This window comes from Pteropus medius, unplaced genomic scaffold (assembly GCF_902729225.1).
Source record: "Pteropus medius unplaced genomic scaffold, Ma_sr-lr_union100, whole genome shotgun sequence".
Lineage (NCBI taxonomy): Eukaryota > Metazoa > Chordata > Mammalia > Chiroptera > Pteropodidae > Pteropus > Pteropus medius.
In genome coordinates this window covers 20,207,441-20,234,556 of record NW_024352785.1, presented here as the reverse complement: position 1 = coordinate 20,234,556, position 27,116 = coordinate 20,207,441, and the positions used below count along the sequence as shown (strand labels likewise).

The 27,116-nt window shown below is 45.7% G+C and overlaps 1 protein-coding gene across 1 annotated transcript in view; it reads right to left on the bottom strand.

Moving 5' to 3' along the window:
- MYH16 (myosin heavy chain 16) overlaps nt 1-26,720 on the bottom strand; it is a 49,626-nt gene extending 22,906 nt beyond the window's left edge. Inside the window, exons 1-20 of the mRNA XM_039848354.1 lie at nt 26,301-26,720; nt 23,662-23,805; nt 21,242-21,398; nt 20,579-20,606; nt 20,167-20,263; nt 19,439-19,531; nt 18,861-18,924; nt 18,396-18,494; nt 16,816-16,919; nt 15,875-16,013; nt 15,255-15,523; nt 13,466-13,636; nt 11,877-12,059; nt 10,152-10,278; nt 9,304-9,362; nt 8,311-8,398; nt 7,826-7,943; nt 6,497-6,617; nt 3,044-3,180; nt 1,635-1,716 (exon numbers count right to left, since the gene is read on the bottom strand). Of these exons, the coding sequence (XP_039704288.1) occupies nt 1,635-1,716; nt 3,044-3,180; nt 6,497-6,617; nt 7,826-7,943; nt 8,311-8,398; nt 9,304-9,362; nt 10,152-10,278; nt 11,877-12,059; nt 13,466-13,636; nt 15,255-15,523; nt 15,875-16,013; nt 16,816-16,919; nt 18,396-18,494; nt 18,861-18,924; nt 19,439-19,531; nt 20,167-20,263; nt 20,579-20,606; nt 21,242-21,398; nt 23,662-23,805; nt 26,301-26,510 (2,490 nt within the window). The 5' untranslated portion in view covers nt 26,511-26,720. The remainder of the gene's footprint in view (nt 1-1,634; nt 1,717-3,043; nt 3,181-6,496; nt 6,618-7,825; nt 7,944-8,310; nt 8,399-9,303; nt 9,363-10,151; nt 10,279-11,876; nt 12,060-13,465; nt 13,637-15,254; nt 15,524-15,874; nt 16,014-16,815; nt 16,920-18,395; nt 18,495-18,860; nt 18,925-19,438; nt 19,532-20,166; nt 20,264-20,578; nt 20,607-21,241; nt 21,399-23,661; nt 23,806-26,300) is intronic.
- Between the last annotated feature and the right edge of the window lie 396 nt (nt 26,721-27,116).

Sequence of the window (27,116 nt, the reverse complement as noted above, 5' to 3'; positions counted from 1 at the left end):
CTCTCTCTCTCTCTCTCTCTCTCTCTCTCTCTCTCTCTCTCATCTCTGTCTGCATCTCTCTATTTCTCTGTCCTTTTCTGTCTTTCTCTCTTGTGTCTGTTCTCCGAAGTGGCAAAGTTTGCATTAAAAGGTTATGCACCATAACTTGCAACTATATAACACTTTTTGTCCAGTGAAAGCCTACTAAAAAGTGTCCCCCCGCCCACCCCCACCATTTATTCATCCTATCTGGCTTAGTTAAATAAGATTAGAGCTTAGTCAATATATGAAGAGTGAAGGACTTTTTATTCTATGTTTTTACTCATTGGAATAGAACTTCGCCCTACCATGTTTAATTAGTGAATCTTTACTTTCTAGTTAAGAGCAGGGAAGTTTTCAGGCTCTGTCTCCATATCATCTGTGGCCACTCCTGTCCTGCTTCAAAGAATCTTAAAGGCTGTCTGTCGGTCTGGGACCTCCCAAAGGATAATATGTATACCAAGGGGGCAGGTGAGATGGAGTCAAGCATTGCATAGAAACCCTTTGATCTTTATTGTTCTATAGTTACATAGTTACTTTAAAAATAATTACTAACAATAATAAATAATTTTGAAAAAAATTCTAAATGAAAAAGAACTTATCAAATCCACAATTTTATGGATAATGTTTGCTTAGGATGACATTAAAGTATGTTAAGGATATGAAGTTTCCATTTAAAATAAAAATTTCAAAGTGAGTTGATGTAAAGAAAAAAGATCTGTCATGGAATAGGTGGGAGAAAGTGCCGGTGACAACTGAACTTTGAGAAATCTCATCTAGAACCCTCTGCAATCTCAGGCCTTTGTGGGGGCTCTTTTGAGGATGCAGAACTTACTATCCCTCCCTTTAAACTTGTGGTCAGCACTGAGTGTTAGAAAATTCTTTCCTACAGGAGGGGAAAGAAGTTTCTGTATGAGTTGTGGGGGGCTCAGGGCTACTAGAGATAACCTGGAGCCTGTCCTAATCTTCCACATGGCTGCCCCTTGAGACAGTCGTTCTGTCTCCAGAATGTGGCAGCCCTGCATCTGGGCTCCTCTGGTGTCCAGTGGCGTGTTCCCCCTAAATGGGAGCCCTGGGTGGGACGCCGTGACCCAGTGCAATTCGACCTGTGTGCAGTAGGATGGTTCATGGCCTTTTGCATTGGTTGAGGGCAGCCTGGCCACTTGGGGCAATTACAGCCCCACTACCTGGAGGACAGACTGCTGTCACGGCTGTCTCAGAAGAACCTGGGAAAGAAGATGTCAGATCCCATGATTTTCTGAGGTCACTTTAGCTTTGAAGACAGGGACTTCACTCAAGGAGTTAAAGATGCCTCAGACTCCAGGGATGAGGTGCTGATAACCAATCCCACTTTTGTGGGGAAGGGGGCTCTCTCCACCATAAGTGTATTTTATTTTGAGAGATGAGATGAACGATGGGAAGACACGCTATGATTTTTCTCAAGAGGAATTAGGCCCTGTCTGGAAAAAGGCTAGACTCCTCCTTTGTCTCCAAGGGGCTCTCATTTTGAGACCATCCCTGCAGCATCCTGTAGCTTCCCACCTCCAAGAGCACCTCGGTCTGCCCAGGGCTGAGGCCCTCAGCAGTTCCAGTTGGCCTGGCCCCTCAGGCCTCACCTTGTTGTACAGCTTCCACCAGCCCCAGAAACGCAGCTCCAGAAACTTGCGTGTATTCCGCTGGATGACTTTCAGGCCAAGTCTGCAAAAGAGAATCCAGGATTGCATGGGTTAAAATGCAGGTGTCAGGGCCTCACCTCCCTAATGGAACCATCCCTCTTGGCAGCACAAGGCTGAGACAGACCCTCATTTCTTCCTGCATTTCCCTTCCTTCTACTTCCTCTTCAGAAATTACCCATTAGTCACTAAATCCTCTCCAGCTGCAGACTTTGGAATCCACCCCTCCTTGTTTCTTGTGGCTTTATTCCATTGTCATTTACTGAGGACCTCCTGTGCACCAAAGCCCTGGGCTGGATTGGGCTTCTGTCTCACCACTCAGCCCCTAACTGGTGTCCGTGCCTTTAGCATGCGTCACAGAGGGCCTGCTGCTGGATAACAGGACTTAATTACTGTTATTACTTATTCATCATTGTTATTATTACTAATACTATGACCACAAAGAGCTAGAGTTAGCCACGGGCCAGCCAGGGCAGCCTGAGCTATTTTCTAATTACTCTTTTACGGAGATGGCTGAAAAAAGGATTCCAAGGACAAGGGTTTAAATGAAGATTTCTAGGTTCTAATCCTGACTCTTTCTGCATGAACCTGGCCTAGTTCCTTAACCTCTCTGACCTCAGTTTCCATATCTGTAAAATGGGTGTGCTGGCCCTCTCACATCTCTCTCACAGAATCATCATATGGATCAAGTAAGGAGAAGGCTATGAAAGTGGCTTGTATACTGTAGAAAGAAGGGTTTATATTAGGTCCCTGTTATGAGTTGAATTGTGTCCCCTTCCAAAAATCATGCTGAAGTCTTAACCTCCAGTGCCTGTGAATGTGAGTTTATTTGGAAATACGCTCTTTGCAATTGTAATTACTTAAGTATGAGGTCATACTGGAGTGGGGTGGGGCCCTAACCCAAGATGACTGGTGTCTTTGTAAAAAGAAGAAAGATGATGTGAAGATACAGACATAGAAAGAGGAAGCCTCATGAAGACAGAGGCAGAGATTGAAATGATGCAGACTGGGGCTACCAGAACTGGAAGAGGCAAGAAAGTATCCTTTAGAGCCTTCAGAGGGAGCATGGCCTGCCGACATCTTGATTTCAGACTGTTGGCCTCCAGGACAGTGAGATAATAAGTTTCTGATATCTTAAGGCACACAGTTTGTGGTGCTTTGTTATAGCAGCCCTAGGAAACTAATACAGGCCCCAAGCAGGGTTCTTTGGGACAGCAAAGACATTGTCCCCTCATCTCATTGCACCATTTCACTGTTGGAGCTGATCACTATGTGTATTGCAGGCTCTGGTCATTCTGAGTAAACATGTGTGACTTCAGTGGTCCTGCCCCATTGGTATTTTTGTGTGCTACCTTCGTTCCAGCATCTTCTTGAACTCAACCCTCATGAGGAAACCCCGGAGCCGACACTGTAACATCGTCATGATCTTAGCCAGACGCTCATCCCGCATGTCCTCAAGCCTGGCCAGGATGCCTGCTCGGAAGAACACCTGGGGGAAAGACACATTTATCTGAAAATAGCCCAACTGTCACCAATGGCAGCCACTTGGAAGTGGGGCTTAAAATCAAAGCACTAGAAGTTCAAAGGTATTCTTAAGAGTGAAGAGACTAAGTCTGGTGCAGGTGTTTGAGGCCCCTCAGAAACAGCTGGCCCTAGCCTGGACACTTCCAATAGCAGGGTCACTGTCAGCCTCAGCGTCTATTTCCTCTTGCCCTTGGATTCTCCTATAGGCTCCAGCCGTGGCCTTGCACTTACTAGCTGGGTCACCTTAGACATATCTTCTCACATCTCAGGTACTTAGTTCCTCATCTGTGAAATGGGAATGTTGATCACTCCTTAGAGGGTTGCTATAAGGATTAAATGAGACAACGGATGGAAAATTACTTCTGTAAACTGGGAAGCTCTGAGTAAAATGTGAGATTGTTATAATCCTCACTGCTGTGATAATTGCCCAGCAGCCAAAGTGGCAAGGGGCCTTCCTTCTTTACTACCATGCAAAGCAGCCTTTGGCTAGTCATGATCCCAAGGGATCTGGGAATTGGAAGAGGGGATAGTGATCAGCTCAGGGTGGTTGGCTTTCTAGAAAGCAGACAGAATTGTACCAATTTTGCACAATTTCGGGTATCCCTGGTATGTCAGTGGGACTCATTCCTAGGAAAACAAAGCCAGCTTTGCAATATATGTTAGAAAGAGCCAGGAACAGCCAACCTCAGGGAAATGCTAACTAGGGTCACAAGATACCACTCACCCCTCTCCTCACCTGTAACTGTCAGGACTTTTGAAAAAACAAGTGTTGGCAAAGATGCGGATCAAGGGGAAGATGAGTTGGTACAACAATTTGGGAAAATGGTTTGGCATTCCCTCATCAAGTTGGACGTTTGCACACAGGCAATAGCATATATCTTAACCTTGGCTGTGTCGCCCCCACCCGGAGGGCTTACGAAAGATACTGATGACTGGGTATGGGTAATTTCAAACAATTTCTGGAGCAGGGCTCAGGTATTGGTGTTTTTAAAATCCCCCCAGATGATTCTAATGTACAGTCAAGTTTGAGAACTTTGTTCTAGAGAAACTCCTACATTGGACCGTTAGCAAAGGTGTTCACAGTAGCATTAAAAGGGTGATTGTAGTGTGGCTATTTCAAGCAATATGATATGGCAGTGACAGTGAATGGATGTCACACACCAACCAACAAGGATGAATCTTAGAAACATGATTAAGAAATAAAACCATGTCACAGAAGATTATAGCAAGTATGATACTTCCATGAAGCTCAAACCAGGTAAAACCTGGGGCCATATATGTATGTAATAAAACTATTTACAAAAAGATAAGGGTTACTGCTGGAGGTGGGAAGAAGAGAAAAGAGATGCAAAGATTAAGTTCTGGGTTTTTAGGTGGGCTTATGAGTGGTTACTTTATTAGTGTTTCATAATGTAATATCTTTTTATAGGCTTCTAATAGGACATGATAGAAACTTTAGAAGGATAGAAGAGCTAAGTGACCTGCATCTAACTTCAGCCTGCCTTGGATGTGCGTGTGACCTTGGTCAAGCCACTCTCCTTTGGGGAGCCTGAACCTCCTCCTGTCCAGTGAGAGTACAGGACCCTGAGCCTTCCCAGCTCCGAGAGTTTGGGAGTCTACATATGGGAGCCCCCAATTAAATCCTTTATGTGGATGCTATGGACACTGACAGGAAAAAAATGGAAAAGAATATTCCTATCCCCTGCTCCCCCGCCCCTGCCCCATCCAATCCCAGAGAGCTAGTCATCATGCGGTAAAATATTTGCAATTTTAAATCAACTGGCATTGAGGTTTGGTCTTTGAGGACAAGTAGAGGTAAGCATATTGCTGGGGTCGGGGTGGGGCCCACATGAGCCAACACTAGGGATAAGGACATAGTCTATAGGCAGAATCACCCTGTTCTCTGTTCTGCCCCAGCCACCAGAGCCTGTATGGTCCTCAGGGAGTAAAGCTGTCCCCAGCAGCCCCAGCCCTTTACTTGGACTTGAGGTGTCCAATGCAACCCTTTAATAACAGCAAGAAGCAGTCTGTTTGCCCAGGTAGTAGCTGTGTCAGACTGTGTCATACTGGTGATATTAGCCCTATTTTCCCAGGCCACATCACCAGTGGTCATAAGCCCTGAGGTCTGCTCTGTCCCACCTAATTCAATAAATTGGGCATGTCACCTCCATCCCCCTTCTAGGCTTTCTTAACTTTCCCACTTGTCAATGGTGGGGCGGGGGAAAGAGCTGGTCTCTGAGGTTCTTTCCAGCTCGAGTATTCAATAATGTTGTGACAAACCTGAAATATTCTTCTAAGCCAGTTTAGCTATATCTAGCACATATTAATTATGAAGGAGGCCAAAGCCAAGAGTTCTGGCATTCTAGAGTGGTGTTACAATTCTGCTGATACCCGCTGCTACAAAGTAAGCTCCAGGGAGTTAGGGTCACCTGTCCTGTTCATAGGTATAACCGAGAGCTAAGAACCATGCCTGACACATAGGAGGCACTCCATGAGCTTATGCCTAGCAACCAGATGTGTTGGATGCACATGAAAGCTGGAGCTTCCACATGCATTGGGCCACATCAGGCCTGTGGAGAAGCTATGTCTGCCTTGTATCTCATGAGAACTGGAGAGGTAGGCTTTGAACTTGACACTCCTGACTGCAAAGCCAGTGCTCCTCCTGTGTTACCCTAGCTGTCATGTTGGGGTGCAGTCTGGTTGGGTAGCTATAGATGGACACCTCACACTGTCAGCCTGTTCAGTGCTTACAATCCTGACAGGACTCTGAAGGGCCAGGAAGTGAGACAGACAAAGAGCAGCTTAGGCCCTGTGGGTCAGGATTAGGTGGCTGCTCCATCTTAGTCAATCCTGACTTACCTGCCAGCTCAGGACTGGGGCTCTTGGTGTGGGCGGGCTGGGATTATGATGCTTAACCTGAAGACCCCAACCACATGTATTGCTATGCCCTGGTCAAATCCGGGACCTTGATTCTGATTGGCTCCTTTTATTCTTAGAAATCTGGGGCTCTTACAATCCTAAGAACTATCCTACCATTTATTGAGTACCACTCTGTCTGAGCTGGATTTTCACGTATGTTATTGCTAATTACCCCAAAATCCCATGAGACTGGACTTATGAGCCCTAATTTTTTAGAGGAGGAAACTGAGGCTCTCATTAGCTGAGAAGATTGCCAAAGGCAGGCAATTGGCCAAGAGCAGAGCTGGAATTCACACCTGAAGTCTACCTTCTTAAGACAAGGCTGAGCAATGCAGGGAGGGAGCACCACTGGAAGACCTTACCTTGGTATGTCCAATTTTGTATTCATTCACATCCAGATCAATGGACCCAAGCAGCAGCTCTGAGGCCTTCTTGTTGTCTACAAACCCCTGAGGAATCACGTTGGGGTTCAGCACTTGGTACCTGTGGGGAGAGGGATGACAACAGTTATTGTCATCCCCAAGCTGGCAGCATGAAAGCATGTTCACATAGTTATCCCTTGATATGTGACATGGCCCTCCAGTTAGGAAATAGACTTGTTTTACAGATGCCACAGCAGGCAGAGGGATGGGACTGACAAGAGACTTTGGTAAATGAATGTCAATGTGGGTTAGGGGTTCAGCGAGGAGGTTTACCTAGAAATGAAGGCACCAAAATTTTTCTTTCCTGATCTTGTCTTCCAAGCATGAGAGAACAGCTTCTTTCCCTGATCTGCCAGCAGCCCCCTTTGTGAACTTGGACAAGTCCTTCCTCAATTAGAGACTTTACACGGCTTGGATAAGATGATCTCAGGTGACCCTTCCTACTCTGTCAATCTGTAGCCACAGGTTCTAGCAAGTAGGGGGAGGTTAGAAGTAAAATAATCCCTAAAATGGGGTCTTAGTTTGGGTTCCTCCAGAAGAAAACCTTGAGACCAGGATTCAAGTGCAGTTAGTTTATCTGGGAGATGGCAGAGTTGGGAAGTGGAGCAGGAAGCCAATAAAAGGCATGTCATCAAGCCAGTTATCACAACAGGCAACTGGGTCTTAATCCTGCTGGGGCCACTTGGGAGAAGTGGTGTGCTGGAACTGGCTCCCACTGGCTCACGAGAGGCAATTATGCACATCTCTTCCGAACCCCACATTCAATAATGCCATATTGGTAGCTCTAAATCAGCCATGGTGGGATTATTTACATCATGGAAATAGGCAGACACTACAGATCAGGGCTTTCTTTTTTTTTTTTTTTTTTTTTTTAACTGAAAAGCTTGTTAAACACCAGCATGTTGCTGTTTGAGAAGTAGTATAGAACAGGCCTCAGAGTTAGCCCACCAGAAGAGTGAGGGAGCTGAAATATTTATATGCCAACTGTCCTTAGTCATTAGTTGAGGTCTGCTCCTGGGGAGGCATTAATTCCTGATACTTTCAGCCTGCCAAGTAGCAAAGCAGGCTCTAGCAACCAGTGAAAGCCCTCAGGCAAAGAAATGCAGGTGCTGGCAATTAAAAGTTGGGCCAATGTGTACTGAAGTAGTGACAGTGAGGCAGAATTCATCATCATACCCATAATTTCTGCTACAATGGGACTATATTTATCAATAGTCAATCCTTGGAAACTGAGAAGTGTATTCAAGGTATCAGGAAGATACTACTCACCTCTGTTTGAACTCTGGGTATTGCAGCCTGTTTGGGAAGCCCTTCCTGCAAATACGGATGCCTTCCAGGACTCCGTTGCAAGCCAGCTGGTGCATGATCAGGTGGGCATCTACCACACCTGCCAAGAGGGAGGACACAGGACAGGGAGTCACTATCCTGTTGTGGGACAGGCCATTTCTTGCCACACAAGGAGGCTGAACTGAGTATCTATGTCTTCTCCCATTAGTGCCCAGGAATCCTTGGTCTCCCACAATTTAGTCAAGACCCAAAGGCTCTCATGAGTGTGACTTCTAGCTGGATGGGCACCACTCCGCTGTACAAAGCAACTAGAATGCAATTCTTAGACGATCCATTGTTGGTTATTCTGTCATGACCCATTTTGCTCCAATTATCCCTGGTGATTGAAAGTGGACTTTGTTAGGAACAAACACCAACTTCATAGATCCTGAAGACTTCCAGCAGGGAGACATGTTCCCATGATGTACCTGATTGCTTGAACTCATTGGGGACAATACAGCGGACAAAATGAGGGGCAGTGCTGTGGAGGGTGGTCATCAGCTTGTTCAACTGCTCCTGGAGATGGGGAAAAGGAAAAAAATGTGAATAAAGTTTGATATTGGTGTTGCAGGACATCCAAACTCAGGAGAGGTATTTATTTAGAGTTTAATTAGTTAAATTCAAATTCAAATTCAAATTCGATTTTTCAGTCACAACAGCCACTTTTTAAGTATTTACTAGCCTCATATGGCTAGTGGCTACCATATTCAACAGTGGCTGCCATTGGGAGGAAGAGAACATTTCTGTCCTCGTGAAAAGTTTTGTTGGATAGCATTGCTCTCAAAGGTTCAGTGACTTGCCAAGGTGACATGGCTTACAAAAAACAGGGCTCCTTCTGATTCAGTGTTGGATCACTGTAGAATGTTTGTACTAGAAGTACAAACTAGAACTGTAGTGCCTGTGTGCACAAACCCCTGTCCATTGTTATCCTCTCTACTGAACAGCCCCCTCCTCCTCTGCTTGGATACCTCTAATGAGGTGACTCTGCCTTAGGACAGCTGGATCCTTGGGAAGTATCTGAATCTTTCTTTGTGCAACATCTTCCCATTGGCTGTACTTCTGTATTTTGAAACATGTTTCCAGTAAAGCCCAGACTTTGTGGAAGTTGAGAACAGCCCAGACCTGTCAGACAACTCTAGAGAACACGATCTTAGGCATTGATATTTCCATTTTCATGCTGGACAAGTCCCATCATTCTCTGAAACAAAGCAATGGGACTGGACCATCTCTAAGGGTCTTTTCTACCCTGGGGTCCTGTGGATCTGTGATCCTTTCAGAAAGAAATAGACTCCTTGAATGAAAGAGGCAATTATAGGCATAGAAGTGAAATCATTTTTTGGATCTGAGGTGGCAGCTAGACTACCATATCATTGAAAGGGAGAATTGGATGCAAGGTGGCCCGTGGGGCAGCCCCTCCTCACCCTGTAGAAGTTGGAGACTGTCATGAAGGAGGACCCTCTCTTCTGCTTCTTGCTTGCAGCTGAGGAAGAGACAAGCATATTTCACATTAGCACCCAGGATAGGGGGCAGGCAGACCCATCAAGTACTCTGTCTCAAGGACATTCATTCTCTGGTTTTAAAAAGACTTTTGGGGGGCTAGTTGAGGTAGAGCCCTTCTACTAGAAAAATGAGATCTACTGGGGAGTGGGTGAATGGGCTGACTGTGGCTTAATTGCTATGCTCCCTGGAGAGTGTGTAGCTCTTTGTGATTCAGTGCTGGCACAAGGTGACAAACTGCTCCCATTGCTTAGGGAAAAGGAAGAGCCCTCAGACCATTTTATGGAATTGCGTGTTAGTGGTAAAAATGTCTCTGAGCCAAAGGAGACTTGCAGTTCTTGCTCTGCTGAGTGGCAGCTCCATTGAGCAGCTCCCACCTAGGGTGTTCTCCTATGAGACACATGAGCTCGACTGGGTGGAGGCAGGGCTGGGCTTGGCATTTGCCTCAGATGGAGGAAAGCAGGGAGTGGAGAATAAGCACAGAACTTTTGGGTGTCAACTTTTCGAAAATAGTATTGTTACACCTAGAGGTGATATGGGACCAATGATCATTCAGGAGCTCCCAAGATGCACTATACCCCTCTACTGCAGTATCCTCCATGGCCTGCCTCAAGCACCTTGTCAAATCATGACATTCATTAATTCATTCATAATTCATTAAGTCATTCATTCAACAAGAGTTGAATAAAAAAGCTCTTTTTCTTTCTTTCCATTTTGGCCATTAAAGGGCATTAGCACGAGGAGACTGGACACAACAAGGGGTCAGCCATACTTGGAGCCTCCTCTTCTTTGAAGAGAAGGGCCAGGATCCCCAGAGTCGATTTCTGGAACAAACCCACCACTGTTTCATTCAGGGGGTCTTTGTTCTTCTCCAGCCAGCCAGTGATGTTGTAACCCACCTGGAGCAAGACAGATGCCAGTGGTTACATTTTGGGCCCAGCCTACCACAACCAGAATCTCTATTTATAGCTCTACCTGCTCTCAGTTTCTAGGACCAATCTCCCATCTCTTGGTGCTTCCATTTTTGTCCTGCTGACTTCCCTGGAGTCCTGCGATGCCCCTGAGTCCTACGGATTCCCTAGGCAGAGTCCCCATCCTCTGTTTTCTTAAGCATTTGTAACCTTCCCACCTAGGATATCCTGCCTCTGGGCTTTGCCCACAAACCAGGACTCCCCAGCTACTATGCCAGGCTGTGATCTTCTCTTGCATATCTTCATTGCTGGCCACACTGAGCCTCCCTGACCTCCGGGTCTTCTTCTACACAAGTAGGCTGATCTTCCAGGCTTAGTCCTTGCTGTCAGTGACTGACCTTGACCAGTGGACTCCTGAGCTACATAAAGAACTCCCTACAAGGACATTTGGTCTCTCCTTGCTAAGGAGCACACATCCCCTGGGCCATTGCCTGGTAGAAGTTCCATCCAGAACTAGGGGCTTCATATGTCCAGGTAATTGGACACCCATAAATTTCTGTTTCCCATTGTGCCACATGGCCCCAGCTAAGGAGGCAAAGAGGAAGGAGCCTTTCAGATCCTTCCATTGAGCACACACTGTGGGAGGAGTTGAGAAGCCCAAACCTTTGGGTTTTCCATCTCCTATACAGATAGACGTTTGTCATCTCTGGGCCTTACTTTAGAGCCTTCTTTGAAGTTCAGAGCCCCCATTTGACTTTGACTATTTCATTGCTATAAATATGGAGCTATTCTCATTTCAGTATGGGAGGTGAGGTTGAGCACTGCAATTGGGCCCCAAGCCTGCTGTTTGCTCTAGGTATTGGTACAATAACTTTTGTGAGTAATTGGCATTGTTAAGGTTGATGAGATCATAAAACTTTAGACCCAACAGCCACTTTAGTGATGGCTCTGTTAAGGCTTCTGTTGCTCTGTAGTTAAACCCAAACTCTGGTGATAACAGGAACATTGACATTTATGGCAATACTGAAATCCCAAGGAAGCCAAACACATTCTTATAAGCTGGCTGGACAAATGTTGTCTTCCCTATCAATCACTCAAATAGAATCTGAGTCTTGGCTGCACTTAATTTGCCCCTTCCCCAAGGACTGAGTTTACCATGAATGAAAAATCCACGCCACTCTATAGATTTGGTTTGGCAGCCACAAACTGTCATAGGAATAAGTTAATCGCCTAGGAAATAATTAATGGGCTCATGAAAAATTTTTTTGCAAGAGTTTTCATTTCTGACCAGATCAAAGTTCATCTGTCAAACTGAATGTCATAGACAATGGTGTGACCATGGTAGGTGTGAGGGCACAAATTGCTGGTTTTCTCTAACAGGCATCCTTGGCTAGATTGCTTTTGAATTCTCACATGGAGAACTGATGAAAAAGTATAAGCCGGAGTTCATTTTAATGAGCTGATTACCCTGTTATATCATGGCTGTACTAGTTAACCTCTGGAAGGTTGTGTTAGGATGGATCTATAATAGCGGGAGGGAACGGCAGCCAGCAGGTGGCCACTGGGGGTGCAGAGGTGGTACTCACGGTGCCTGCATAGTGGATGAGCTCAAAGTGGGCCTCAGGACCCTTGCCCTTGCCTCCTCCCTTTGGTTTGAGGAAGTTGCTGGACTTGCCCAGATGGTTGTCATACAGGGCTGCTTTGAATGTGGCATCGGTGGCCTTGGGGAAGACGCACTGTTCTTCCAAGATGGAGAAAATGCCCATGGGCTACAAGAGAAGAGAATGGCATTAGAGCGGCCTACAGGATCCCATAGGGGACACTCTGGTGTGGGAGGGGTGCCTCACTCGCCCATGTGGCCAGCCAGGAAGCAGAACTCTGGGTATGGTGCCTGGTTGCTCCATGGTCTGGTCTTTGAATGCTGTGGCCATTTAGACTTGAAAGAGCCTAGAATTCAAGTCCAACAGAAGGGAAGTCTGAAGTCTGAAGGGGGTAGATATCTCCCTAAATGTTAACCCCATCCAAACAGTGGTGCCAGGCACAGTTGGCCCTCAGAAAAATGTTGAAATCAATGACAATTGATCTTGCCATGAGTACTTCTCTTTTATCTGCTCCTCTCCTTCAATTACATTCCTGACTACCCAAGGGCCTCATGTTGTTCTAGGTCTCTTCTCACACACGCAAAAGGGGGACTTCATAAATGCTGTTAGTGAATTAATATTCTTCATCTGTGGAAGGTCTGGATTTTTAAAGAAGACTTCTGGAAGAGGGTATTGCTTAACCCCAAAGCTCAAGCATGAGGGCACTCCAGGCTCTGTGACTTCTGGACAGGGAGGTATTTGTAGGTGTTGGGGGTTGGGCGGATCTTGCATGCAGCCTGATTTTGGAGATTCTGTTTTCCTGGAGGGTTAAAATTAGGCCCACATCCAAGAGCCCTGGCTGTCTTGATCATAAATTTTCTGTGATGGGCCCAAGGATGAGCCTCAGAGACAAGATATGTTTTTAAAAAAATTTTTGAACTTTTCATTTTGTTGTAATGTCAGGCTTGCAAAAATAATGCAAAGCATTCCTAAATACCATTGATCCAATTTCTCTTAATGTTGACATAACCTCTGTACAATAATGAAAACCAGGAGATTAACATTGATATACTACTATAAACAAACTTTGCTCAAATTTGGTCATCTGTCCTGTTAATGTCCTTTTCTACTCCTTTTCTGCATTTAATCAAACAATATCTATCCTTAAACTAGGCCATTTGCTAAAACATCCCTATGGTGTGATTATAGGGCAGATTATTAGATTGTCTGGGTTAAAGCTTGACTCTGCCACTCATAGGTTATATGATCTTGAAGTGACCTCTCTTTGCTGTGTCTCAATGTTCCCATCTATGGAATGGTTATAATAAATTACCCTCTGCATGTGGTAGCTTGTGATGATCCAGTGAGTTAAGGCATACAGTAGCCCAACTAAGTGTGGTCACTGTAGTCATTGTTGTACCCATTTTGTAGAGAAGAAGCTAGAGGTCAGACCAACCAAGGTCATCAGCAGTGTTGCTGACTGGCCCGGATTCAGGTGCCACCTCCCTGCAGGCCCCAGCAAAATCCCCTCTTGAAGAGTGTCGTGGTCAGGGCCCCAGTCTCTCTCCAAGCCCCTCATTTGAGAAGCAGGCTACCTTTTCCAGGAGGTCGATGCAGGCCTGCAGGTCAAGGCCAAAGTCTATGAAGACCCATTCAATGCCTTCCCTCTTGTACTCCTCCTGCTCCAGCACGAACATATGGTGGTTGAAAAACTGCTGCAGTTTCTCGTTGGTGAAGTTGATACACAGCTGTTCGAAGCTGTTGAACTATGGTAGGAGGACAGAAAGAGTGGTCTCAGCTCAGACACAAACAGAGCATTTCCTAAGAGCAAGTGATGAGCCACTAACAGAGCTAAAATTTGTCAAGGGCCAACATGTATCAGCCACTGCCCCAAATGCCTTAACAGTGACCACCGCTTCAGTGCCCCCATCACCCTTGTGAGAAGCCATTCTTCATTACTCTCCTTGCAAAGACAGAGCAGCTTGAGCACATGCTCCTGGCCACACAGTACTGATGCTGGGACCTGAATCCCAGGCAGCCAGACTCTGATCCTGCGTGGTTACCGAAAAAACTGTTTTCTTTTCAGGCATGGAAATTATTTGAGATGTTTATGGATCTGAGCCCTGTTGTGTCTTTGCTCTGTGTGGTTTTTCTCACCGTCATCTGTAAGATGAAAGGGTCTGAGGGGTTTATAAGTTCCTCTTTTTAAAAGTTAGAGACTACTTTTTTTCCTAATGAAATCCCATGAAGAAGCCTCATATGAAAAATAAGTTTAAGTAGAGGTGCCATTGAAATTGCAATGTAACATTCGTGGAGCATATGCATGCATCAGACCCTGGGCTAAGCTACATCTGCTCAGAAACTTTACGAGGCAAGAATTATTAGTGTTCCTGAGTATAGATGGGGAAACAGAGGCACACACATCTTGGAAATGGCCGATCTGAGATATAACCCCTATTTTTCCATTGTACACACTCTGCTGTTGGCACAGGGTATCTGTCCTTCTTCTTCCCTAATCCCATCCCTGCTAGCCATCAATCACTGCCCAGGACTCCAGGGAGCACAGTTTGGAAATTCTCTTTAAGGATCCTCCCATCTTTTTAAATGAAATGATTTTATTATAGACAGTAGCCAAATTAGCCTTTTAGCGCCTAAAGAAATCGGGCTTAGCTGTTTTTTTTTTTTTTTTAAGTCCATCTGCGGTTAGTGGAATATTAGAATAATAGGGTAGCAGAACTGAAATGGACCTTAGAGATCATCTCCTCCAGTCTGCTCATTTTAGAGTCGAGAAAAAGGAGGCTCAGAGATGGGTAGCCACTTTCCTATGGCCACACAGCTAGTTGGTGACCAACCTGAGTCCAGAACCAGTCTACTGACTCCTAATCATGCGTCTTGCAACTATAAAGGTGAAATCTTCCTGACCCACAACACTAGTCTTGTGATGAGAACTTAGTCTCATTTGTATAGGCAAGAGTGGGAGGCTACCAATGTTGTGCTGGTAAGTCAGCTCTTTCTCTCTCTCTCAAAGAAAGCTTGATTTGTAGTGTTGGCCAGTTTCCATCGTATAAATACTCTCACTATGGCCTTATATCAACATGATGTCAACTGGCTCACAGAATTCCAGAAAATGTAATAATAAGCTCTGGGAGCCAGTATAGGCTGGTTCCAGCACACCATTAATTCTCTCCATTATCATTCTTTATTACTAGGTACTATACAAAAGAAGATGGGACTTTCTGGAGGTCAAAAGTCAGAGACACAGGAGCAAACTGAGATTGGCCCAACCCAGGTCTAAGGTGAGAAACAGGAGAACCATGCTGAAAAGTAGCTTATAAAAGGAAAATAGCCATCCCGAAGCAGAAACGAAGGCGAGGCCAGGCATACCTCAAAGATCTCAAAGCCGGCAATGTCTAGCACCCCGATGAAGAACTGCCTCTGCATCTTGGTGTCCAAGGTCTTGTTGATCCTGACCACCAGCCACTTGAACATCTTGTCATAGACAGCCTTGCCCAGAGCCCCGATGGAGTTGTTGCACTGTTCCATGTTCTGACCCTTTTGCACAAACTCGTTGCCTACTTTAACCCGGGGCCTGGTGATGCCCTTCTGGAGTTCCCCGGAATTGAGACCCATGAGATGGGCGACTTTGTCAGCCACTAAGCAGGGATGGAAAAAGCAGGTGAGTATAAGAAAGACAAAATCTAGCACAGTCTATTATGGTGGGGGAAGGGGTAAGGGGAGGACAGAGGAGACCACATGTTGCCAGTGAGAAAACAGAAGTCTGAGATGGTTTCCACACTCAGTCAAGGTCAAGTGGCAAAGCAGAGTATAGAAACCCAAATCATCTCTAACTCTCGGTCATGTCTCTCTGAGAGTATTGACGTCTGGGCATCCAAGGAATATTCTTGGTTTATGTCACGTATCTAAAATGTGCATGAAGCTCTGGAGAGCACGGAACTCCTGCCACTGGCTACCTCCTCCCTGAATGGCCCCAGCCCAACACCTACCCTCGGTGGTATCCACTTCAGCTTGTTCCTCTCTGGGCTTCTGCTTGAACTTCATGTTGCCAAAGTGCATGATGCCCCCAGTCAGCTTGTAAACACCAATCTTCTCCTCAGCGCTGAAACCCAGTACGTCAAAGGCAACCTACAAGGCCACAGGGAGGAGAAAGCTGAGAACCTCCTGGCTTTTCATTCCAGAGTGGAGGTCACATCACTGCCACTGTGGGGGTGGCACCAATGAGCCACAGCAGCATGGCGTGAACTCGGGATATCGGACACATCCTGAACAGGGAGGTATGTTTTCTCCAAGGAGCCCAGACCAGATGCTCTGCAATATAGTCATTATATTTGTTTAACCTCTCTGGCCTCCATTTAGCCATCTTGAAAATGGGGATAGTAGGAAGTCATAGGATAAATCAGAATGATCTATAAATGTTTAGTATTGCACTTGACACATAAAAATAAGTGGGAAGTAGAATTATTATTACCATCATTATTATTGCTAAGGCTTCATGCTAGGTATTAGGAGAAGGGAAGGCAAAGATGCATCAGGAATCAATTGTGTTGTCAAAGATGAGAGATTATACAAATACTTCTAGCAGAAGTCACAGGTGCTCAGTGCTACAAGAGCAGAAGAAAGAGAGGGTACAGTAGACATGTTTGGCTGGACTGGAAAGGCAAAACAAATACATGGAAGACATGGCCCCCTTAAGTCTCTTTGGAATTCTAGTTTACCTCTGCAAAGACAAACTCTGCTTGCTATGATGGCTTGGAAGAAATGCCACCTGCAACCAACAAGTTCAGGCTTCTTGTTAGAGAGGAATCTGGGCTGCTGCCTGACAGTTGGAGAATCTGATCCCACCTCAATTCTGATGGCAGTGTATGCAGGGTCCTAAAGTTTCCATCTTGGCTCTCCTGTCTTTTGCCAGCCATGCCCACCCACTTACGTCTGTGATCTGCAGCTCCTCCTTGTCGTCCATGTTATCCACCATGGTGACACCTTGGCTCACCCAGTGATATTCCTTAGGGTTGGGGACCAGCAGCAAACTCTCTGCCAAGAGCAGGAGAGTGGGTTAACAGGTTGGTAACACGTGTCTTGTTTCATTTCTAACCAATATCTCTAAATGCCTCTCATGTGCCAAATGTGATGGTGGGCACCGTCACACAGAGCTGAATAAGACATGATTCTTTCCCTCTGTGGTCACCCAGAGTCACGGAGGGACTTAAACAGTGTCACACAAGAAGCTTTAGAGTGGCAGGAGTGTCTTAGGGACTTGGTTGTGTCTTCTGTCACTTGGCCTAGTACGTGGTACCTAGTAGGCACCTAACAGATATTTTAGGAATAAATGAATTAAAACCTTTCTCCTTCCTCTCTCCTATAAAGAGCAGACCAGACTCTAAGGCAAGAGGTAACAAATGATTGCAGTGGGCAATAATAATCACTTGCATATAATATGCATGAGACATCGTCACTTTTACAAAGAAATATGCTCACTTTTATTTTTCTTCGAATGTGTGTCCCTCTTGGTCTATCTTTGTTTTTTCACTTTTGGAAGAGACATGGATGGGTATAAGATGTACTTTGCTTTCCTTTTATCTCTACTGTTGAGGAAAGCTACATCTCAAGAAGAAAGATAAATAGAAGCTGCCACTCTGCTACAGAGAGGCAATAGGGCTTGGTGGGGAGTGTGGTAAACAGGAGAGCCTGAGTTTCATCCAAAGGGGCCACCACCACTTAGCTGGTCTGATTAGTGCCATATGGGAGAGCAGGCTCAAAGCTACCAGATCTTCTGCTACTCTAGAGAAACCAGGAAATTGGGTTTCTATGTGAAGTCTCCCAATTTCAGAAAGCCATCCATTAATTAATTTGTTTACTGTGTCAAACAAATAAAGCCCGCCTATGAGTGGGTTCAGTGTCCAATGCCCTAGTCTGGGTTAAGGAGGTGTGTATATGGAAGATTGACTCTTCATCCCTCCCCTCACCTTACATCCTGAGCAGGTCTTCCATAGACAGTTAAGCATGTTGGTGCCCGCACAAGGGCATCCAGCTGAGTGAATGTGTGCACTTTGCTTGCCGAGCTGTACCCTCAGTGTGAGCTGTGCCCCCCAGAGAAGCCTGATGTCATTTCACACACAAGCACTGGCAGAGCTAACTGTGGTCCTGGGCTGACCCCTCTGCTGCTGTCTGAGCATCGGGCCCAGAGGCAGCATGTCCAAGACAGTGGAGAAAGGATTCTAAAGTCCCATATCCCAGGTCTATGTATTAGCCATGAGTTGCAGGCATCCCAAAGCCCATCTGTGAAATAGGCCAACAATGGTATTAAGCCTCATAAGGCTGTTGTGAAGATGAGATGTTATTAGAATTTAGAAAAAGTTCCCAAAACCTACTTGCGTAACTCTAAACTAAAGGGATTCATGCAGAATCACAGGGATGACACCAGACCGTCCATACATGTGAATTCTTTCATTATTGAAGAAAGAGGAAAAGCAAGGTAAGGGGCAGGCAGACAGACATAAAGATCTTTACCAACAAGTTCAGGCTTCTTGTTAGAGAGAATCTGGTAGAAAATGTGGTAACTTCTCTCGGCTGCTTGCTGTGAGATGACACGAGATTTCTCTAAGAGATCTGGAAAAGAATAAGCAAAAATGCCTGTAAGTTCAACCAGTTCTGCCTGAAGTGCAGAGTTCCACAGAAAGCAAGGCTCCTCTGTCCTTAAAGCCCAGTGCCATAGTCAGTCATGGGTTCATTCTACCCTCTCCCCAGGACGCACAGTTTCAGGGGGCCTGACTGCTGATGGAGGGGAAACAAGCTGGGCATGAGACAGGGCTACATTCAGAAGGGCTCCACGCTTGGCTTAATGTTCCTCTGTTGCTGTTTTGAAATTCTTCATACTCTTTGAACAAAAGATCCCTCATTTTTATTTTTCACTGGGCCTCACACATTGTGGAGGTGGCCCTGCCTGGAAAAACCCTCCAAAAGGGTCTGACTCACAGCTCTCGATGTCAGCTCCAGCCAGTTTGCCTGCACTTCCAAAGTGGATCCGGATGAACTTGCCCTAAGCAGGGAGGAGAGGGGAGGGTTGTGAGAAAGGACACACAGTTCTAGTTCTAGAGCAACACGGGGCCCAGGTTTGGCAGAGGTCACTGATTGACAGTTCCCTGAATTCAAAGGGCTCTTAGGGTATGTAATGGGGCCAGATGTTGCTGTATGCAGAGTTATGGGTGTCCCGTGCAGGTCAGAGGTCAATCTAGGGTCTGTGGCATAGCCTATAGGATTGTGGAGCGAGTCTGCAGCTTCCGGCCATTGCAAATATCTGGCTCCCCTGTCTGATGTCTCAGCCCCTCTTACTATGTTCCTATGTTTCTGTATTCAAACTCCTTGGTTTAAATACTGATTTGGGCTCTGTTTGATATAGACCCTGATTGATAAAAATCTCTGGAAAGGAGTTGCCATGACTGGCCTAATTCCATTGACATGTTTAAATCAGGCCCAATTTCCTTACCTGGAATGGGGTGAGGATACTTGTCCTGCCACCCCCAGGGCCAACCGTTGCCACTGCTCACACTTACAAAGCGAGAGGAATTGTTGTTCCTGGTGGTCTTGGCGTTCCCGAAAGCCTCCAGCACAGGGTTTGCCTGGATGATTTGATCCTCCAGGGACCCCTGACCCAGAGAGAAACACAAGGTGTGATGGCCAGTCAGCTACTGCCTGGAGACCCAGGGGTTTCAAATGACAGTGGCTTATGTGCCAGGAGCCAGGAGGGGAACAGCCTTAGGGAGGCTGGGAAATCAGAACTGGAGGGGACCTGGGAGGAGGGCCATTCACTGCCTAATGACTGTTCCTATGCAGCCCTTGACATTGGAGGGGAACCTGGTAGATGACAGGCCTTGATTCTTAGCTATTATTTTCTCACTTTGCTCTTGGTAGAGAGACCCCCTTGGGAGCTGAACACCCTGGTCATCCCTGGTCTCTTTCTCAACCTTCCTTTTCTTTGTTGGCTTTTGACCGCTGCCACTGGCCCAGCTAATGCTCCCCCCACCTCTGAGTCACCAGGGTCTGCATATAAGATGTGGCCTGGGGCATAGAGTCCATCTTGTGGAGGAGATCCGGGTTTGCAGCCACCTTCTCCCTGTGTGACCCCACTTAAGCTGCTTCTCTCTAAGCCTCAGTCTTCTAGTTTGTAAAATGGCCCTAACCCACAGAACAGCTGTGAGGGTTACACGGGCACTGCTGTGTGGGCCCAAAGACAGAGCAGGCTGGGGATGGCAGATCCGCGAGCCCGCCCAGTTGGCCCTACCTTCTTATCTGATGACTGTTTGCCAATTCCTCCGATATTGGCAAAGTACTGGATGACCTTCTTTGTGTTCTCAGTCTTGCCAGCACCAGATTCTCCACTGCAGGTAGAAAATGAGAGCAGTACGTGAAGCATGAAGAGGGGAATGGCCGCAGAAAAGTAGAGTAATAAAAAGTGCAGGCTGAGCATGATCACATTTCACTCTTCAGCTGAGACATATAGGTTTAGGGTGCTTGGGGACACGGAGGCTCCCTTTGGTTTAGTAGGCGCAGACTTACTCGTCCCGCCAAGCCCACTTGCTGCCTTCAGATTTCCATATAAGTTCCCACCAATCAATTTAAGAAGGCTTAATTACTAGTGTAAGATACAGATCTAATTAAATATATATAGACTGAGGGACAGAAAGGACACTTACGTGATTAGCATAGACTGATTTTCACGGTCTGCAGGGAAGAAAACATTACCGGAAGATGTAATTAGGAAATACTTAGAAACTAGACATTTGACATCACCCTCACCAACAGTCTGGTTCTCCCTGTATCTCACCCAACTTGGAGAGTAACTACAGCAGCCAGGGGTCCAAAATCCCAGGATCCTGTGGGGTCCAAGGTGATATACCTGCCTCTGCAGTGTACATCTTTGCAAAAAGGGCCAAGAATTGACCCCCTACCTGTATCTACCAGTTTCATCCCATAAAGCTACTTAGTCATTAGCAAAATAGAGAAGTGGTAATAAAAATCACTTCATGGGGCCTCTAAATTGTATGGCAGAGATCGTATAAGGAATGGTTAAATGCTGACTTGAGTTCTGGGCAAGTTACTTAACTTGGCACCCTGGTTTTTGTGATGCTTAAATGAGATAGGATGTGAGGTTGGGCTGGTACTTAGCAAGTGCCCAGTGCTCCTGATATTAATATCACATGCTGCTGCTACTCAACATTTAGCCAAGAACTTCAGCAGGTGGTGTGGGGTCCAGGCTGATATTGGGTAACATGTGGTTCTAATGCATTTGGAGCTACAATGGCAAAGGAATTTCTGTCACCCACCAAGAGAGCCCCAGCAGGCCACACCCCACGCACCCATGAGCATGTCGTGGTAGGCATTGTCTGAGATGGAGAAGAGGTGGGGTGGCATCTCTGTGCGCTTCTTGCCTTTGTACATGTTGACCACTCGGACCCCGTAGATGGGCAGCCACTTGTAGGGGTTGACTGTCACACAGAACAAGCCCGAGTAGGTCTGGTGAGAGAGAAAGAAGATGGTTAGCTGGCCCTTCCTCCTGTTGTCCTTTTCCCTCCGTGCCCTAGCCTGTCACAGAGCAGTCTGGCTGGAGGTCACTGCCAACCTAGAGAGACATAACGATGTCTTATTTGGGGGCAAAATCTATGTCTGAGTCTTTACTCAGTGAGCAAAATAAGTCTTCTCTTTATATTTGTTTCATTTTCTTTTGGTTTAATTATTTGAACAGATAACATGGTCACTGTAGGAATAAATATGCATCAAAAAGTTCCCCCAACTGCTCAGTGCCCACCACCCATTCCTCCCACAGGTAACTGCTATGGTACTTTCTAATACCCACTTCCATAGTTTCTGATGCATGTACAAACTAATCCAGACATACGTTCTTATGCCCCACCTGTTTTTACAACTGAAGATAGTAGTTTATAATACTGTTTTCTATCTAGCTTTTCTTCTTAATATATCTGGGAGATTTTCCATGAGAGTTCACAGAGAGATTTCTGTGGGGTTTGAACAGCTGTGAAGTCCTCACTGGGTGGCCATGATTCCCTACTGGTGGGCAGCTGGGTTTGATTTATTCTTAAGAAGAGGACACTAGCTTCTCTTTTTACCCCAATGCAATTCTGTAAAAAAATTAACCCATTTAAAAAATCAGAATAAGCAACGAAGTGGTAAAAGAAATTATCTAAGGGGGGAATAAGTGAGGACAGGAAATGGCCAAATCCATTGGTCCCCAACCACAGGTCCCAAATTTTCCTTTTTCCTTGCTGGATACTCATATTGATCAGTCACCTCTGTTCTGTGCCTCTTTTCAGTCCAACTTAAAACTTTCTACTTTGGTCCAAGTGGGAATAACCCTCTCCCCAGGCCCTAGTTTCTCCATAGCATAGCTGTGATATGTTGAGTTTTTAAAGGAATCTTATTAAGAGTTGAGAGTATGATACACAGTCTCTCATTTTGGGATTCCAGCCATTGAATCACTTCCTCCAGCCCTGTCTCAGTGGGCAGACAACAGCCTGGAAGGCAGTTATATCCCTGTTTCAGTCAGAATGAAAAGAAGAGGTCTCCCATGCCCCCACCCTTGCAGGAGGGACATGAGAGGTAAGCAGTTGGGACTGTGGAGCCGAACCTGCCTGTCAGTTATTCAACTGACAGGAGACTCCTTGGCCTGGCTCCTCAGGCCACACTCCACAGATCCTGCAGTTGCTTAGCCACCCACAGGCAGAAAGGGTTTGGCTGCAGAGTGGCCCTGAGTAAGGCCCAGGCCTGAGCTTGGCAATCGAGCCCACATAGACATTTCAGCCCAAACTCTAGGCTCATCCAGGAGCAAATATGGTCCTTTCCAGACCTGAGGTCCAATGATGACCAACTAGCCTCTAGGCCAGCAAATATCCTTAAAATATGCAGGCCCAGAAAATATCCCCAAGAGATTTCTAGAATCTTCTAGCACTGCCTGGGGCTATGATGTTGTTGGGGACCTGACTCTGGAACTAAAATAGTATCGAAGTAGGTTGAGGGGAAGAAACATGCAGCAGCCATCTTGGCTATCGTTGTAAATCACTAGAAATCCTCAGTGCCTTTGACCTTGAAGTCAGGCCCTACTTCATCTATTCCAACCAGATAAACACCTTTCTGTTATAGTAGACATCTAGAGAGACAAACACCAAAATTTCCTTGCATCCCCTGTTGAGTCCAGTCACCAGCATCTTCAGGAAATCATACTTCTGCTTTAGGATTTCCAAGGTGGTTGAGGGACTGATGGCAACTCAGTTTGCTCATCCTGGCATAGTGCTCAATGTTTGTTGAATGAATGGTTACATAGATGGATAGAAGGAAGAAAGAAAAAGAAGGGAGGCAAGGATAAGGGAAGCAAAGAAAGAGGGAGGGAAGGAAGGGAAGAGGGAGTGAGGATAAACCGATGGAGGGACAGGGAGGGACTTCTAATCAAGCCATATGAAATTGCTAGGGGGAAAATGATGTTTTGATTGGAGAGTTTGCAGGGATGAGTGGGGAGGAAGACTTCTGGATGACAGCTTCAGCAAAAGGTACTTTTTAGCTGCCCATGGAGATGGTGCCATCAAAGAGATGTTAAATGCTTGAAATGGGAATTCTTACGTGTCAAAAACATGGTCCCTGTGACCTTGCCTTTGTTATAATGTACATTGGTTGCTGGGGAAGGTAGAGTAACTGCTCCTTCCATCAGGAGAAGGGCAGAAGATCTGCAGTACCCCTTTCCTCCTCACCCCCAGCCCTGGGCACTCACATAGATCCTCATATTGATGTAGCGCTGGCGCAGGTTGTCCAGGACACTGGCCTCGTTCAAGAAAGTCATGTCCGCCATGTCGCTGGCTTGGTAGAATTTGGGTGGGTTCATCTGCTGGATATCATCCTTCTTTACGGTGAGAGTCTAGGGGGCAATGTCAAGACACAGCAATGCATGAATTAGGAAATAGTACTGTCACAGCCACAGCAGCATCCAGCACAGGTTGCCACACACAATCTGGTGTCCTGGAAGGAGCTGGAGCCAGAAGTCTAGTGGGCTCAACTCCTGGTCCAACCATGTCCCACTGTGAGATGTGAGATGGGGAGGGACTTCTGAGGCCATATAAATCCTAACTCCCTCTCCTCTGATGGAGGGATGACAATAGCCTTCATGGCTGGTTTCTGGGAGAATTATATGAACTTAAGCAGGATCATGGAAAAATACCTTGTAAGTTATGAAATTCCCTCCCTAAGAGCTTCTCTGACCCAATTTTCTCTTCTCACCAAGTCCATCCTGTTAGCTGATCAGAGCTTTCGCAGTGATCTCAGGGACACTTTGTAGAGATGAGACTCTTAGCTCTCTGCCTTGGGAATTAGTGGTGGTTTCTAAATAGCAATGAACTTTTTCATTATATATAAAAAAAAGACATTCCCCTGCTCTCACCAAACCACCTTGAAGGATAAAATTGAGAGCAGGCAAGCAAATAAGACAAAAAGGAGACAACAATGGGTGTTGGGCAGTAGATGTGTTAGTAGGATGAAAATAGTGCAGCATTAAGAGTGCGGAGCTCCTGTGCATGGCTAGCAAATCCTGTCCCCGTTCTGTACCCCATTTTTCATCTGTAAATGTAAACTAGCACCAGCTCTTTAATTTTCATCATCTGGGACCGAAGCTTAAGACCTGTGATCCAGGAAACGAATATCTTTGAGCTGCCTGCAGCCTGGGATGTGAGGACTGAACACACACTAATACATACTGGGATTTCTGGGACTTTTAGAAATTTATGAGTCCAATAGGCAGATAATTTGAAATCTTGACAGTTCTGGAAAATCCACCCAGTAATGGCCACCACACCTTTAGTAAATCAGGCTGGGTTTTATTCAGAGTCCATTTCCAATAGCGTCCAGATCTCTGGGCATTGCCCATGGGCAAACACTTCTCTCTCAGCTCCAGCAGAGGGATGGAGGTCTTTGCTTTTATCTCAGGAGCTAGGTGAATCTGTCTTTTTTGTCCCAAACCTGGCTGGATGGTGCGTTCATTTCGGATGGTGCGTTCATTACAGTAAACTTGAAGATAGATGAGTACTGATAAGGAAGTCCTAAACAGATTGTTTTATTAGTGGCAGTTAAGTGTTGTTCTTAAATAAGTATCGTATTTGAATTTCATCTAAACTGGGACCTCTGGGGCTCTGCTCTCATTGTCTATCATTTCTTGCAACACACTGCCCTTTTAAAAAATATGTTTATCCTGAGAATGCAGCTTGATTTTCATGTTCAAACCCACTTTAATCCAGCTATAGCCTTAATCCAGCTATAGCTTTAATCCAGCTAAAATCCATCTCTCTCCTGCCACTCCCCTCAAAGGGTGTGCATGTGTGCAAAGTAAAGCTTAGCTGTTGCAAGTTCTGATCATGGAAAGGATCGATCTCACACTCCCCCTTTGTAGCCCACCAAGGACAGATGGTGTGGTGATGTACAGGGGGCATGCGCATTTGAACACAGCTGGGTTTGAATCTGAGTTTATCATTGTGACTGTGGGCAAGTGACCTAAAGTCACTTTGATCTTACTGCAAGATGGGGTCAGTAAGTCCTGCTCCTACTACACAAAGTTGTTGAAAGTATTAAATAAAATGTCCAGTGCCCTGCTAGGAGTTTGCAATAGGATAGGGGTTTAATAAACCAAATTTTCTATTCACTTTCTCAAGTTACCTCTCATAGTAAGAGAGTGTGGACTAGCAGAGATAGTGGTGTGCTGGTAAACTATCTGTATGGAAAAGAAAATAAAATCCCTGATTTATACCGCTTTTCAATTCCCATGGTATAAATATTTCTACCATGGCTGACATTAAGCTGCCAAAGTTTTAATAATTGGCTGCAAAACTCCTGAATGTTTAGTGTTGTGTTCACGCAAGCCAAGATACCACTACTATGCAGTAAGGGGCTTGGGAGCCACCATCTGTTGCTAATATAGCTGAAGTGCTCACCCATGTTGGCCAGAATATCCTGGGCCCTGTCTCGCATTCCTCATGCCATCGTAGGCACATAGTGCAACTGCCGATGGGTGGGATGCTCACTCTCACCCTTAGAAAACAGATTCCACATGAGAATTGTTTGGGACTTTAAAGACGAGTAACTCTCATGATAAGCTCTTACACACATGTACTGTTTTAGAGAATACAAAGTACTTTCGTATGTCCTATCAAGTTGGAATCTCTATTGTGAAAGAGCCAAAGCTCAGAGAGAGGAAGTATCTTTCCCACGGCCACACAGCTTGAGGGCTATTGAGTCTGAACTTGATCCCAGCATACGGGATCTGCTCTTCTGGCCACCCTGCCTCTTGAGCAGAAACACAGACAACAGACCCTGGGTGTTTGCCGCTCTCAAAGCTTGGTTTCATCCTGGAGATTACTCCACACTTACCTGGTTGGTGATCGTCTTCACAGTGACTTGGTCACCCTGTTCAGACTGGATCTCCCCAGCAACAAAGCCTTCCTTCTCGTCTTTGACCCAACAGGACTTCTTGATGTCATAGGGCTTGTTCATGGCTTCGATCCTCTCCTTTTCAAGAGGTGCCAGAAAGGGCATTGGGTCCACATCGTCCCCGCATTCACCTTTGTATCCACCAGGCATTGCGGCTTAGCTGAGGGAGGAACAGGAAGGAACCGAGGGTAGGAACCAGGACTTCTGCGGGTGCTGTAGAGGAAAGCAAGGATAGTTGGCCAAGACTGATGTATGGGCTGGGGCAAATGTCCTGAGAGAGACAGGGGGTTGCTTTTCTTGTGTCACTTTGGATGTTTAGGTGCCATTAGGTCTTAATAACCTAGAATAAGAATAAGCTAATAACTCCTCAGAGTTGTACACCCCCTACCAACTACAAAACCCTTCTGTTGTCTCATATGTCCCTCACACTAAGGCTGTGAGGTAGGGATTGGAAAGATCATTTTATGGAGGAGAAGATGAGGGCCAAGAAGTTTAAAGCAAGAACTTTTAACGATGAAATGGGTTGGGAAAACAACAACCACTTGGCTTTCACTTTCCCTTTCCCTGAAGGTATGGACAGAGGCCACAAGTCACAGTAGTACCAGAACTGCTATGACTTGTGCCTAACAGAAATCACAGCTATTCTCCTTCTATATTAGTGTGGTTTCAGATATTTCAAAATACTGGTTATCCTTGTCTTAATTTTGAAATTATGGTCTTATTAGACCCTCATTTAGATGTTGTTATTTAAATCTA